The sequence below is a fragment of the Trachymyrmex cornetzi genome, unplaced genomic scaffold (genome assembly GCF_001594075.2).
Source record: "Trachymyrmex cornetzi isolate Tcor2-1 unplaced genomic scaffold, Tcor1.1 scaffold44, whole genome shotgun sequence".
Lineage (NCBI taxonomy): Eukaryota > Metazoa > Arthropoda > Insecta > Hymenoptera > Formicidae > Trachymyrmex > Trachymyrmex cornetzi.
In genome coordinates, this window is record NW_017299179.1 from 870,826 (window position 1) to 885,508 (window position 14,683).

Below are 14,683 nucleotides of genomic sequence, written 5' to 3' on the forward strand. Positions count from 1 at the left end.
ACTTTACGATGTCATATATATAAGTAACCGTGGTCTTTTGGTACACACAATAGTCGACATCCCCGCGTATTTCCTGTACGCTATTCAAGCGAGTAAGACTCAATTCTATTGAAACGAACCTGTAACCATAGTTGCTCACAAAGTTCCTTTCAGTAAATGAGCACCGACGTAAATTTTTTAACATTGGAATTGGGAAACCTTTTACCGGTTTATCGTGAGAGTTATAAATAAGTTCGAGGAACATTGAGCACGTTTTCAATCGCGCTGAACAAAAAAAGATAAATGGGGATTGCATTTCAATGAAATATTATTGATTAAAATCCTAAAACGTAAAAAAATGAAAATTAGGAACTTTTAGCGATTTGTAGTAAACATCAAGAGCGAAGAAAAAATATTTAAGAATCAATTTTTCGAATTTTTTACAATTCCGTTTATATATTTTTTTCTTTCGAATATTTTAAATTCTGTAAAAAAATTACAATAAAAATTGATGTTTAAAAATTCTGTTAAAAAATATTGTTGACGGAATGGAGTTATTTGTAGAGCTAAAATGAATTTTTACTATTTTGTGTTTAATTTGCTAAAAACAGTGTGTTTTCTGTTTGAATAAAACGAGTTACTAACCAACAGATTAATGGGTTTTTCTCCGTTACTGTGCCGTGGAAATTGGATTACCTCGGAAGCAGTAGTCAAGGAGGAAAGCTTGGGAAATATAGGATTAAAGGCACGTCCATCCATGGGTACTGTAAACAGAATGAAAGAGATGCATCGAAAATTTTCAGTTTTCCAAAAAAAAATGGGAAGAATATAATGAAATTGTTTGAAATAGATATAACTTCATGAAATAATTTAGCATTAATACAGAGTAAATCTCGTATCATAAAATGTTGAAATGTTACATCGAAAAATATAAGTATAAATATATGTACATATTACGTCATAGAGTTTATATATTCAAAATATAGTAAATTTCATATTACGATATATTTATACGACATAGAGAATTTTTTGTAGAAGCTCAATTCTAGACATTTACACTTTTTTGATAATTTTTAAAAAGTAAACAACAACTTATAAAATAAAATCTTATGTATCTTGACTATATCTTCGTCAACTTCTTATAGTCATATTTCTGATTAGTGCCGGATGTATGGGCGGATGTTGTGATTTAAAACGTCGGTCATCTTCTGCATTCCGGAATATGTTCTAAAGAGAACAGGAGATTCCTTGTCGGTGCCAGGATGTCTGGAGCCATCCTCGACATCGACCCGCCTTTCTCTCGAGAACCAAGGTTATTAAAATCAAACTGACCTATAATCTACTTTTCGACTCGTGCATGATCATATGTTCATATTGTCATCACGTATTACTTTTACTTTTATACCGCTGACATCTCACTTGAAACACCTATTCTTCGACAGACGTCCAATCCTCTGATAGAAGATGACAAACAGTTCTCTCTTTATATAGAGTAACGAGCAATTAGTTATTCCTATGGCCTCGGTATTCTTCATTAGAAATTCATGTAGTATTAAAAGAACTCAGTTTAGAAAGCTAATGTAAAATAATTAATCTTTTTCTCCTTCAAATTTCACATTTCTCATTGAACTTTGCTAGATTTAATCCTCAATCCTAAAATTTACTTTAACTTTAGGATCAAGCTAAGAAATTTTATCCTGTCGTTCGCGCAACTTATTTATGTAAGTTTAAAAACAACTTAGCTTCGTCCAAGAGATCTTGCGCGAAATTTCTGCAGTCTACAGCTTTCCTCTTTTTTTTCTTATTCTATGTTATCCCGGCGAAGCACTTGAAGAGTAACAATAATTATTATTTGTGCGTTGGTGTATCAGCAGTAATTCCGGTAAAGTGCCCTTTTATCTGGCATGAGGGTTTTCGTTTCGTTTCGTGTTTCCGAGAATAGAAACAATTAGTTTTCCTGTCGATGAAATACGTTTCTCCCAGAATAGTTACGGTGCATTTTGTTCTCCAAGCTTTCGTTGGTGCGTCATGCCTGGAAATCGCGCTGCAGAAAATAACAGGTGGTTTTCTCGAGCACTTGAATGTTGGCGTATCCGATTGCGTTCAACCACCATCTGTGCGCTAAAATCTGATAAATAATACAACGCTTTATTTCTACGGTCGTAGTTACAGTAAGAAAGGTTGGAAGCTTCTCCATATTTTTGGAGCATTTCATGAAATGACGTATAAATTTTTAATCACATATTTACTCTACCAATTTTACTGTGGACGTATAACGAAATGTTTCGTTCTCGTTTTGAAAATATTTATGGAACAGTTTCTTTTCCATGTTTGTAAAAACTATAATAGACGTCTTTTAATGTTAATATGACATACGATATAAAAAATATTTCTTTTTATGATAACGTATTTATTAATAAATCGTAATAATGTATGAAAAAGTATAACGTGTGTCATACAATCAAATTTATTATAGGATCATAGGATTTCTTTGGAAAATAAAAATTCTTTATTATTATGATGTGCTGAAACTAAGAAAAAAAATCGATAAACGACAACTAACAATACCGATAAACACGAAAGTATTTCGTCGGTGAGACGCCATAAATTTCAGGACAGTTACGTTCTTTTATCTCATCGCACCATTAAAAAGGGATTTATTGCAAAGAAAGTAATATTTCAATGTTGACCAATGCAACGCAACATGGAATACCGCGGTATCAAGTATCGCACAACGCTGCGCAGTATAAAACCCTTTATAGCCATCCGTATTGCTGGCAGAATTTTTATTTGTGCCCATGTCAACAACACGCGATGAAATATGTATATTGTACTTTACAACGAAAATTCTTTATTTTTTTTTCTTTAACGGTACTATTGTATCGCGGTAACAGCGATTGTAACTATTATATATAATCTCCACTCTCTTGAGAAATTGGAAATTCATGTATTTTACCCCGCAAGCATAACGTTCTTCTCCGTTAAACCGAGTGTACGGAAGTGTAAGAGAGGGGTACCGCAGACAATTATTCTCGTACGCAGCTGCCACAACTTCTGTATTTTATTAAGTCTCGCAATATGTCCCGCTTGCACAATGAAAACTCCCTCAAGGCTGCGTTAAATTATCTGCTGCCTTTATGACTTCAGTCGAAAATTATGAAAGGGAGAACTCAAAAAGCTCCCAACTCTCCATAAGATCATAAATTTAAAGCGAAAATTACAAGTATCGGGTTGACGCGTTACTCTACGATATTGATTGTTATTATTATCAAATGTGAGAAAAGTAATATACCGAAAAAATTATTTATTTTTACATAAATTATGATGAAAGATACTATATTCAACTGCTTCTTTAACTTCGCTTATGGCAGCGCAATTCAATATACATAAAGTAGATGATAGATCAGCAGCTTCAACAATATCAGGCGTCCTTCACTTTTCGCGTAATACGTATAAATCTTCTCTTTCATCCTCTCAGAGAAGGTTTGTTCTTTTTAGCTAAACTTTTGCACCGGTTCATCTTTTTTCTTTTTCTCTCCAGGATGAGAGAAAAGGAAAGAAGATGAACCGATGCAAAAGTTCAGCTAAAAAGAACAAGTCTAGAGATTCATAATTTACGCATTTTTTTCCGTGCAAAATATAATTGCTAGAAATGAGAAAAAGTTATCTAACCGAACGACGAAGCAACAAAAGATAAATAAAAAATACAGAAGTGTGATCGACGAGGAGATAGTTAAGAAAAGATAGGAAAAGGAGAGATCTCATGGGAAGCGAAACACGTGCAAACGAGTTAAGAAGATCAGCAATATAAATGCACGGAATATAGAGAGGTCGGCACAATGGCGGGCAATGTGTGCTTTACATCGCGTCACTCACTCTGTGCAATTCAAATTGGCACTCATGGATAGCTCAGTGGTAGAAAAGTTCAAGTATTTCTCAAAAGAAAAGCTTAAGCTTCTTGCAAACCCTTTTTTTCTATTCGGGCTGTAAACAATCACAGTTTAAAGTATTCATAATTCGCTAAAACATTTTTGAAAAATCAATTTTTTTAATTCCAGGTATATTCCTTAATGAAAGATAATCGAAACTACTATTTTTTCGAAACATTAAGTCGTAATATTTTCGCAACAATATCAGAGAAAAAATAACTCTGTATTTAACTTGATAATTAATAACTTAGTTGTGACGTAGTTATGAATATATATGCTATATTATTAATTGTTTTATAATAAATAATTATTAAATGTATTACCCATTAATTAAAGCGCGAAACATTAAGAGACCTTCAATTATTGTTCGTTAACAATAGAATATTTTCTTCAATCGTTTTCCGTTTAATTAAGTTTTTAAATGTTAACTGTTACTACATGTATATTAATACAAGGTGTTAAAAAAATTATTCAGCATTTAAATGGTGGATAGAACACACCATACTGAGTAAAAAAGCTTAGTGAACACAGGTCGAAAGCTCAATCGTTTCTGAGATATATAAAATTTTGTATATTAGTATCGTAACTTATAATTTTTTCTACTCTTTGCGTAAAATATGAAAAGAGAAATCGAAGTAAGTAACACTGATAGCTTATTTGGGAGAATTACAGATCCAATGAAGTAATCTCCTATAATGTTCATCCATAATGGCCGATATCAGCTTACTGATTTCCGGTGAAATTTTTCGTTATAAAGCGTGTTAGAAAATTGAATTGGAGCATTCAGAACGCGATTTGTAAACACAGAGATAAATCTTCACGTCGCATACAATGTAACTTATAGAAACCAATAAGTCAGTTATATGATAATAACAAAATTGTTTATCTTAGAAACAATTAAGTTTCCGATCTATGTTTACTCAATACAGTGTGTATTATCTATCATACGATGAATGTTTTTTTTGATACTCTGTACACATAAAATTAAATATTTTATATATCAATCTTAACCCTTACCGTACCATCTACAATTTGGTGCCTCATCCATATCATCAAGGGTCACTTCAAATCTCTTCATTTTTTCACCTCTTCAAAATAATTCAAAAAATCTCTAAAAATTCACCAACATACTTTCAACTTTCTAGAATAAATATTAACTCTTTATTTTGGAAAATAATAAAACGTAGTATAATTTATAATTACTGAAAGACTCAAAGAAACTTGCACGAACAGGAATCGCTAGTTACCCATATTAGTACGGTAAGGGTTAATACTGTTAACATATTATTCGACTAGAATACAGCACAATAAAGTAATTAGGAATTAAAAATCTTTTTTTATAAATAAAATTACAAGCATAATAAACGAATAAATCAACAAGTTTGCAAACTTACACTTGCAAACCATTAAAAGCGACATGCTTATATCTGGCTTTCACTATCAACAAAGCTTTGTTGTTTGATAGTGGTAGCATTAATCGCCGTGTGATTTCAATCTACCGAGCTCGGCGACAGCATTGTACACAATCGGATACTATTGTCAGTGTTTTATTCGTTGACGGCTGTCTTGATTCAAAGACTCCAGTCTCAAACACGAATGCTAAAGCAAGCAAAGACCTGCGCCCAGCTTGGTAGCTCGGTTGAATTAACAATAAGCAAGCAGCCTGAGGGACTTACCGTGTTTGACTTCGAGTGTCCTACCTTATGACGTTTACTAAAATCTTGCAATTTACGTCCGCGTGCAACTCTCCTTTGATAATCTTTCGAGCTCTTCTTTTTCCACTTTCCGAGGACTCAAAGCGTACGTGACACGTGAAATATGAATGTGCTCTAAGTAATCGCGAACGCAAATATTCATGATGGATGCGTATGAATTGTTTATCTTACATAGAAGTGCCGTTAAAGCTTTTTTTAAAAATTCTCTGCTTAAACCAACGCAGTATTTTAATTATTACTACGCAGCATACGCGATTTTATATTTTAAAATATATCCTGAGTCTCTCTGCTTCAATCGTCACTTCATGCAATGAACATAAACCTCACTGACAATATCGCACGTGCCATCTCGTTTATGGAGTCAGCACGATATCCGTAACGGTGAATCGATGTTTCGGAATCGCGACACGGCGACCTCATAAAATTCGCTATCGCAATTCGGACGTGAAAATCCTTTGATTCTAAAGTGGCAGTTTACATTCGTAAAAATAACATACGTATGGCGAAACGTTATGACATTTTAGAAAAATATCATTTCTTCCAATTATACTTTAATATTTGGTTTTTTTTTTATTGTAAAGAGCTTGACACATACACGAGTAATTAAGATGATATTATAAGTATTATAAATGGAAAATAAGGCTAAAAGAATACTCCGTGTAATGGGGCTCTTATTTAACATAATAATTATTTAAACAGATAGATAGATTTATTATTAATTCAAAATTTTATTTGTCATTGTTAATAATTGATTCTTTGATAAATGACACACTTGTCTCAAATTTTATATACATACTTTACACTCTAGAATTTTAATATAAATTAGGCTATAAATTAGGATATTAAAATTCTAAAGTGTAAAGTAAGGATATTAAAATTCTTAAGTGTAAAGTAAGGATATTAAAAGTCTAAAGTGTAAAGTGTAGGATAGGATCAAGAGATTTTCCAATACCTATTTCTAACTAAATCTGTTAATAATACGCTTCAGTGTACCACTAGGATACCGTATACTATTGGGTACGACAATGCAAAGTGTTCTAGGCGATGTAACAATTGTAATGTTTGACATAAAGAAATACTTCTACGATTTTAATTTCGTAATTAAACTGAGAAGTTAAAATGGGTTATACAGGGAAGAAAACCGCGCGTCTGTAAAAAGTTTTTATGGCACGATAAAAACATATATAGCGTCCTCAGTGCATCGAAAAGCGGCAGCTTTTGTCACATATCGCTAGGACGAAATAGGATTCGTTACGCGTCGAAAATCCATTTTATTGGAAAGATTCAATAAAAACGCGGATGAAGCTCGATTTTTTTAAATCTGTGCAAATAAATCTCGAAATTCTGAAAGCCATGTGACTTTTTTTTTGTTCGTCATACGTGATAAAACATTCGAAAAGTCAGGAAAAATTGCCTTCGGTGACATATATGAAGCGAGAAGAACGATATGGTCTTGACAAAAGTAGGATATATATATATATATATATAACAAGACATAAATTCAATATAATTAGAAATTTTTCACAAAAGTGGAAATGGCGTAATTCAACCGCAATGTAACTGACATAGTTATAGCAGAAAAAGAAGAATAGCTTTAGGAATGAAATATATAACTTTTGTGAAAAATATACTTTCTTTTAACTAACTTTTATGTCAGAAACTGTAAAGAAAAACAATGTAAATTATTATTATTTTATTTAAAATTAATCTAGTAAAAATTACAACAAAAAATGACAAAGTATTACTCTGTTTCTGTGACATATTATTTGTTAAATAATCTTTATTCAACGAATTCTCTTTTATTTAAGCATTCACGACAACACATTCTTTTTGAAACTGCACGTGAATGAAATATAATTGATTATTACAATATATTATCAGCATAGAAACAAAGAAGCGAACGAATTTATAAATTTGATGAATTGCAAATGTAGTAAATATGATTATTTAATTAGTTCGCGAATATATATTCAATTTTCACTCGTATACGAGAATGCATTCATTATACGCGTCGATGCAATTACATATTCCTTTTAGCAGGTCCTCAGGAAAAATAATGAGAATCTTGCATTTCCGCGTGAGATACGTTAGATATAATTATTTTACAAGACAATTTGCGAGAAGACAAATCAATTTTACAAAATTCTACTTTTCGTTATATTGTTTAAAAAAACATTGTTTAACAAAGTAATAGAATTTTTATTTCAAGAGATCTGTTTCTTCAAGTCTATTTTTCTCAAGTGCAATGCATTATTCCTTCAATGATAAAATTTTTATTAACGTTGAAATATTAAGATTAAAACTCTCCACTATCTCGCGTGATTCGTATGAAAGGAAACTCCGATACGGCATGTCAACATGTTCCCGCGAGGACATACGTGTTCCGACGTATTCTCATTACATATTACGACTGCATATGTTCCATATGCTCACTGTACACTCCTTCCGCACCGGAGGTGCTCTCGTCGCAATTTCCTCGTCGCATAACTAAATGGTTCTAACGTGTTCAGTCTGACGCCAGTCATTTACGAATGTCCCAACTGCTACAGAACAATGACGGCAACATATAGGACTTAACGAAGATTGAGGAAGCTATTCAAAATTTTGTCAAAGCAACTGTATAGAAAGCGGCATGTACGCCATAATAATATTTTAAATGACACCTTTTAAATTGTTTTTTTATCTAAAAATGCAAAATGAAAGCATAAAATAATATTTAATGATAACAATATATCGCAACATTCGAATCATGATGATGAAAAATTTATCAACTTTCTAAAAATAAAAAGAAAGCTGTATGTATCTCCAATAAATATATTTTATATTTATTGATAAAACTGTATGTATAATATATGCAAATTTGAAAACAAAAAGTATAATATTTTACGTTCTCAGTATAGTATTTCTTTGTTAGTAAATTCTGGTGCTAGTATGTTCTGTTGCTCGCGGGTATGGTTTCATTTCTAAAAAACATTGCATACAAAAATATTATGTGTTATTTATATTATAGATTTTCGTATACGATATAAATACAAGAATAGGCCCCATGGTTTAATTTAATACACCAGTGTCACCTGGTAATCGAGATACGAAACCGCAAGATGCTTATCGACTGCAAGTATGCTATATACGATTTTTCAATTTAAATTATCTTGTAAACTCACACTTCTGCAAATAATTATATCACGCTAAAACTATTATTTTTGCAAAATAGATATTTTATTTATTTAGTTGTCGTTGCTGGGTATAAGGAATTTTTTATGCGAAAAATTTTCGCGAATAAGAAGAAACTACGTAGAAACTTACTATAATAATTACAATATTTATTATCACAAACTATGAATTAGATCGTACACAGTAATGTAAGAAAAACCGTTTGACAATAATTCATTCCAGTCTCCTCCGTTAGCTCCGTCGCGTGGTAAAATCGCAATCGATATATGCAATACGATATCGCAATATGAATATCTATTAATATTAATAGATTATAGATATTCATAATACTAAATCTTTACTGCATAAAAAATTCGACTTCGCGCAAACAGGATCGAAACAATCTTTTGGGAATAGTGATTTACAATGTGAGATTTTCCCTCAGGCCTCTCCGTCGCTTATTTATTATTATACACGATATGTCGTCTGAAAATTTCACGAAGAAGGCACCCTTTGACAGTGAAAATTATACACTTAAAAATAGATAAAAATTATATTGTTTTCATAGAACTACTATATACACTCACAAACTAATGAAATTGTAGATGCTATAAAATCTTTATCTCGTGCTATCCTTTTTTCTCTTACAATTAGTTCATTTATCGTTTTACGCGCTTTATAAGTGCTCATGTGATCTTCGAAAAATTCCGTCGTAAAATATATTTTTGTATATAAAAAAACCTATATATATTTATATAGTTGTAACTATACATATAATTATACAGTTAAAACTACATAATTATAGAGCATACGTAACCATTTATATATATATATATATACTTTTCATTAATACATACATAAACAATTATATGCATATATGTAACATTATTAATACATATAATTGTATAATTATTTATATATATTTACGTGTGCTTTGTGTGATAATTTGGGACAATAAAACTACAGTTCGTACGTGCTTTGTAATTCACTTTTGAGAAACGTGTATATGCTTTGGAATGTGATGATATTAATGCAAATGATTCTAAGACGCATTTTCGTAAGCTGAAGCATAAATAATTTATAAGTATTCCCCTCTCTTTCTCTCTTTCTCTTTCTTTGTTGACTGGTCGAACAGCCTACCGAACTGTAGCATAAGCCCATCAAATTTCACGCTAGATCGAAATTTTCAATTTATTTTTAATTCTTTCTCTTCCTTTTCTTTCCTTTTTTAAAACGTTGCTCTCTTCTTACCGTCAATATTACGTATATATAAAACAATTACTTCAATTTGTCTAACGATAAAAAAAAAAGAAAACGAATTCTCAAACAATAACAAGGTATACCACGTGCTGCTAAGAATCACATAAATGCTCGGCGTTGCCGGTCGTCATCGTGTCTCGATATTACGATCATTTTCTTCCGACATTGCGAGAAACCGTGAACGCATTCTCCAGAGCATTGGTCTGTCAGAACAATATCGGTTCTCGTGTCCGCAGTTTGTGTCATCGGTCGTGTTTCAAAGCATGGTTTAATACCGGTGTCATTTCGCCGAGTACGATTTCCAACGTCATTGATATGCGAGAAAGGATCTTGTATCGAACGTCGCACTTCCATCTATTCACGAATAAGCATAAGACTAATAATTCTGTACGAGTTTGATATTTAAATAAACTCAACGAAATTGTACCGATTGTTAACCATTGTTTTGAAGACGTGTCGCAAACGATACGGTTCACAATGTCTCCAAAAACCTTCTCTGTTTGGTACAATCATAAGGAGCGGTCTTTCCATTTGTAAGAATGAATTTGTATGTACATGTTACACCGAATTGATAGAGATTATTCGTAAACTCGTCATAAGTAAATAGAAGTTTTAAAATTTCCAGCGGAATAGATTTTTTCTAAGCTAATCTTAATTATTGTCAACTATAAGCAATTTGTTTCGTATATCGTTAATATACTTATACGATAGATTTTCGTATATAATAAAATTGTTTAAATACCACGATATGGTCTCTCAATATATGGTCGCTTGTCAATTAATCGATTCCGCGTGGAATTCGTTGCATGAGAAAAGCGATTTTTCGTGTTGACGCGATTGAGTGCAAACCTGACGAGCAACGGGTCATCGTGAGTAGACATTCTGCATCGCATTTTGCAGATTTACTCGACATGTTCGACTACAATTAATAGGAAATTTACTCGACAGTTTCGCATTGACTGGATCTCCATCGACATTTCATCACATGTGAATAGTCGCGGCTGTGTAACGGGCTTCGCCTCTTCGCCAGCTCCATTGGCTCGGACGATACTGAAAGATCAATTCCGTGATTGATGAGATCAGTAAACGTAAAATTAACATCCGGTATTAAGAAACCAATAAAATCGATAGGCAAAAAATCCATATTTAATAGTCAATTAAAACGAAAAATATGTAATTATCAATATTTCAGTGATTATACGGTATATTATATATATAAAATTAGATAAATAAATAATCAATATTTAATTGTCAATAAGTAACAATAAAGAATCAATAAGAGGCAATAAGCAATAAATAACATTTTAATTAATAATGTAAATGAAATCGATGATAGTGAAAAAGAATTAATAACAGAGAGAAAAATCGATAATTATTTATTTATATAATGCTACTATAATTTAATGTTATAATTTAAAGAAACTCTTCTTACCCTTATTAGCATTTGTCCCGATGCGCTGTGAGGGTTACGATAAGCGTATACACCCCAACCCGCGAGACCTACCACTAAAGCGATAACTGTGAGAATGCCGATTATCCCTGAAACGCCCATATTCACTTTGTTCGAATCTAAAAAAAAATATACAGAATAAATTGCTTAATATGACAAATCTAATTGTCTTGGATTTCAAGAGAAAAGAGAAATTATTAGAGCAAATAATACAAAATTCGTTTGTTTCGATTCCGTGAATCGATTGTTTCGATTAACGATTAAACTTCGAACTAAAATATCGCGGAAATTATGCGAATTAATTTCAGCCGGTTTTAAGACTACATTAACAAATTGCATTTTCTGTATAAAATTTGAAGCTACTTTGTATCGCGTACGAATCTACATACATGTATAAATTTGTCAAATTTGATGATAATGACTCAATACCACTAAAAACGATAAACAAAAGTACTTACTAGGACTTTCTAAAGTATTGCCAGACCATTCTTTTTTTACGCCCATCTCATTGGTGGCAATCGACTCTTCTGGATGCACATGGCCATCATGATCATATTGATCACCCCTGTAGGTTGTAATTTGCGCTGGACAATTGTTCATCTCCTTGATATTATGGACGTCGCAACCCTTTGACAACCACTCTTGTCGCTGTCGGGACGTGCCGGTGCTGCATTTATTCAGCTCCGAGCACCACTTACAATCGAAGTCTGGCACCTTTGTCAGGCAATCTATGCAGTTGTCGGAATTGAGGCATGTGGGTAATGCTTTCAGGTAAATGACCGTGCAGTTCATTATATCCTGCCGATTGAAGTTAACACGGTGGTACTCGTAAATGGTTTTCCGGCGTACGACTGCAAAGTGAGATCGGCAAATTGAGTTTTGTGTATCTTTAGATACTTAATTTGTTAAAACAATAAACATAATTCGCGATATGTCTATTTAAATCACCACTTCAAAAATTTATATCTGGATTTTAATGTAAATTCGAAGATACTCTTTGATATCTACAAATTAAATAATTAATGAATAGAAATAACATCTTGTGCGTGATAATTTCATATCTTACATTGCAAATTTCTGGCTTTTATCACGGAAATGACTATGCAGATTATGCAAGTTTGTTATCATAGAAAGTTGCAAGAAATACCCTACTTTATACAGAATTTCTGATCACTTCTATGGTGTCAAGTTAGACTGATTATAAGTACAGTTAACACTATCCTCTATCTATATAGAAGTTTTTCTACATTCGATGATCAATAGTGATAAGATATTATTCCACGATGCAATCATGTATCCAACGAATAAACAGGAAAATTAGATAATAAATAAGAAAACACTCACAGAACACAGTTCGATCCATGATGTAGGCATCACTGAGGCCCACTTTGACGGGATGCATTGTGTCTGCGATTTTTTCAACCAGGACCGGTATCACTGAGTAGACGAACACGATGTCTCCGTTCTGATGCAAGGTCACTTGGAAAGTGAACGCGCCGGCTTTTGGCCTGTCCTGTAGTACAACCTTCTCCCATTCCACCGTAAACGCCGTACCTGTTGTACAAATGAAAAAGAGGGTTTAACAATCTCGCGTTGAGATCCGTGCACGACTCCGACTACGTTTTGTGCCACGTTTCTTTGCCACTGGTTGTTTGATGAGGCGTGTAATTACGATCGGCAAATCGTTGCGCCGATTTATCCTTCCTCTCTCACTCTCCGCTTCCCACAAAGGTTGCTGATCACTACTGACGCGAACGCTTTGCGACACGATCAATCCAACGAGGAGAAAGGATTTAGAAAATCAGCTTGGAAGGATTTGAGAAGACTATCGAACGTTTTGAAAAACATGCGAAATTATGAGAGAATTCACTTATCGTAATAGGATTTTTTTTAATTTTTGAACGTAGATTATTTGAAATATACTAGCCACGGTAAACGCGAAGAATCTCTTAAGTGGCTCGACTGTAATGGGTTCTGATTGGCAATGATTGACTTTTGTTCGGAGGGAAATGTAAGAACGAACGTCCTTCAGGTGGCATGAAAATGCCATCCATTCGAGATTCCGATGACTCACCATTGTCAGCGTACTTGACGTAGCTAGCGTTCGACAGGCGGGTATCGAAATTTGCCATGAGCGGTGCAATGTACTGGGTGGCGGCCAGCCAACTGTGTACGTAGTCACCGGTGTATAGAAAACCTCCCGTAGCGATAGTAATATTGCGCACATTATAGCCGTAGAATGGGAAATCAAACTTCAACTTAACGGTCTGTAACAGCAGAAATCATAGTTCAATTCCTATCCAGACTTATAAGGATTAATGATTAACTGTTCTCGTGTTTCTTACGTATAAGTTCAGGGAAAGAACAAATTTGCATTAGATAGATACATATCAAAAAACAATTTCATAAATCATCAAAATAATTGTATAGGAAATTCGAAAATGATGCAATGCTGCAAAAAGCTTTAACATTCTAGCAACCAACTTTTACATAATTATTTGACTAGTTCAACAAAATTTATTTTCAGACCTATATCTAATCTAGCTAATTCTTAGATATTTCAGCAAAACCATTTTTCCCTTGTTTTAAATAATCTTTAGTTATAATAGGGATCGAATATTCTGAATGTATATATCTGTATTTGTGTATCAATCGCCTTTTTCTTTGATTATTATATAAAATCTAAAAGGATCGAGTACATAGTACATAGTACATTCTATATCATTTCCAATTTTTTAGAAGAAAGTCGTTATAATACAAAAATGACAAGTGAGTCTCACCGCGGCGCGTCGATGGCTCTGGCTAAGTAGATGATTGACCCTAAGATCCGGATGATTGTCCATGTCGACCCAGTATTTTTTGCAGATATCGGTATCGACGATAAAAGTGCTGTTGTAATACTGATGTGAGTCGTACATCGTTTTAGTGATGTTGTTCTGTGTAAGCGTGGCGTTAGTCACATCGGAGAATTTGTTAAAGGAAATATCGCTGTCGTCGGATTTCATGACGTCTTCTGTTGTGTCCTTCACCGCCGACGATTCCGGCTGCTGCTCCTTGCTGGTACCGGTTATATTGCGATTTGCCAGAGTGCGATTTGTCCATATGTGTAGTGTCGCCTGCGAACAGGTTTTCAAATGGATGCATAATTGTTAAACAGTGGCGATTATACGTGATTGGCAACTCTTCGCATCACGCGC

The 14,683-nt window shown here is 33.2% G+C and overlaps 1 protein-coding gene across 1 annotated transcript in view; it reads right to left on the reverse strand.

Annotated features, from left to right (window-relative positions):
• Positions 1 to 9,702: 9,702 nt before the first annotated feature.
• l(1)G0289 (plexin domain containing lethal (1) G0289) overlaps positions 9,703 to 14,683 on the reverse strand; it is a 37,973-nt gene continuing 32,992 nt past the window's right edge. The window contains exons 3-8 of the mRNA XM_018512934.1: positions 14,267 to 14,602; positions 13,561 to 13,753; positions 12,831 to 13,040; positions 11,945 to 12,337; positions 11,469 to 11,605; positions 9,703 to 11,086 (exon numbers count right to left, since the gene is read on the reverse strand). Coding sequence (XP_018368436.1) covers positions 11,018 to 11,086; positions 11,469 to 11,605; positions 11,945 to 12,337; positions 12,831 to 13,040; positions 13,561 to 13,753; positions 14,267 to 14,602 — 1,338 coding nt within the window. The 3' untranslated portion in view covers positions 9,703 to 11,017. The remainder of the gene's footprint in view (positions 11,087 to 11,468; positions 11,606 to 11,944; positions 12,338 to 12,830; positions 13,041 to 13,560; positions 13,754 to 14,266; positions 14,603 to 14,683) is intronic.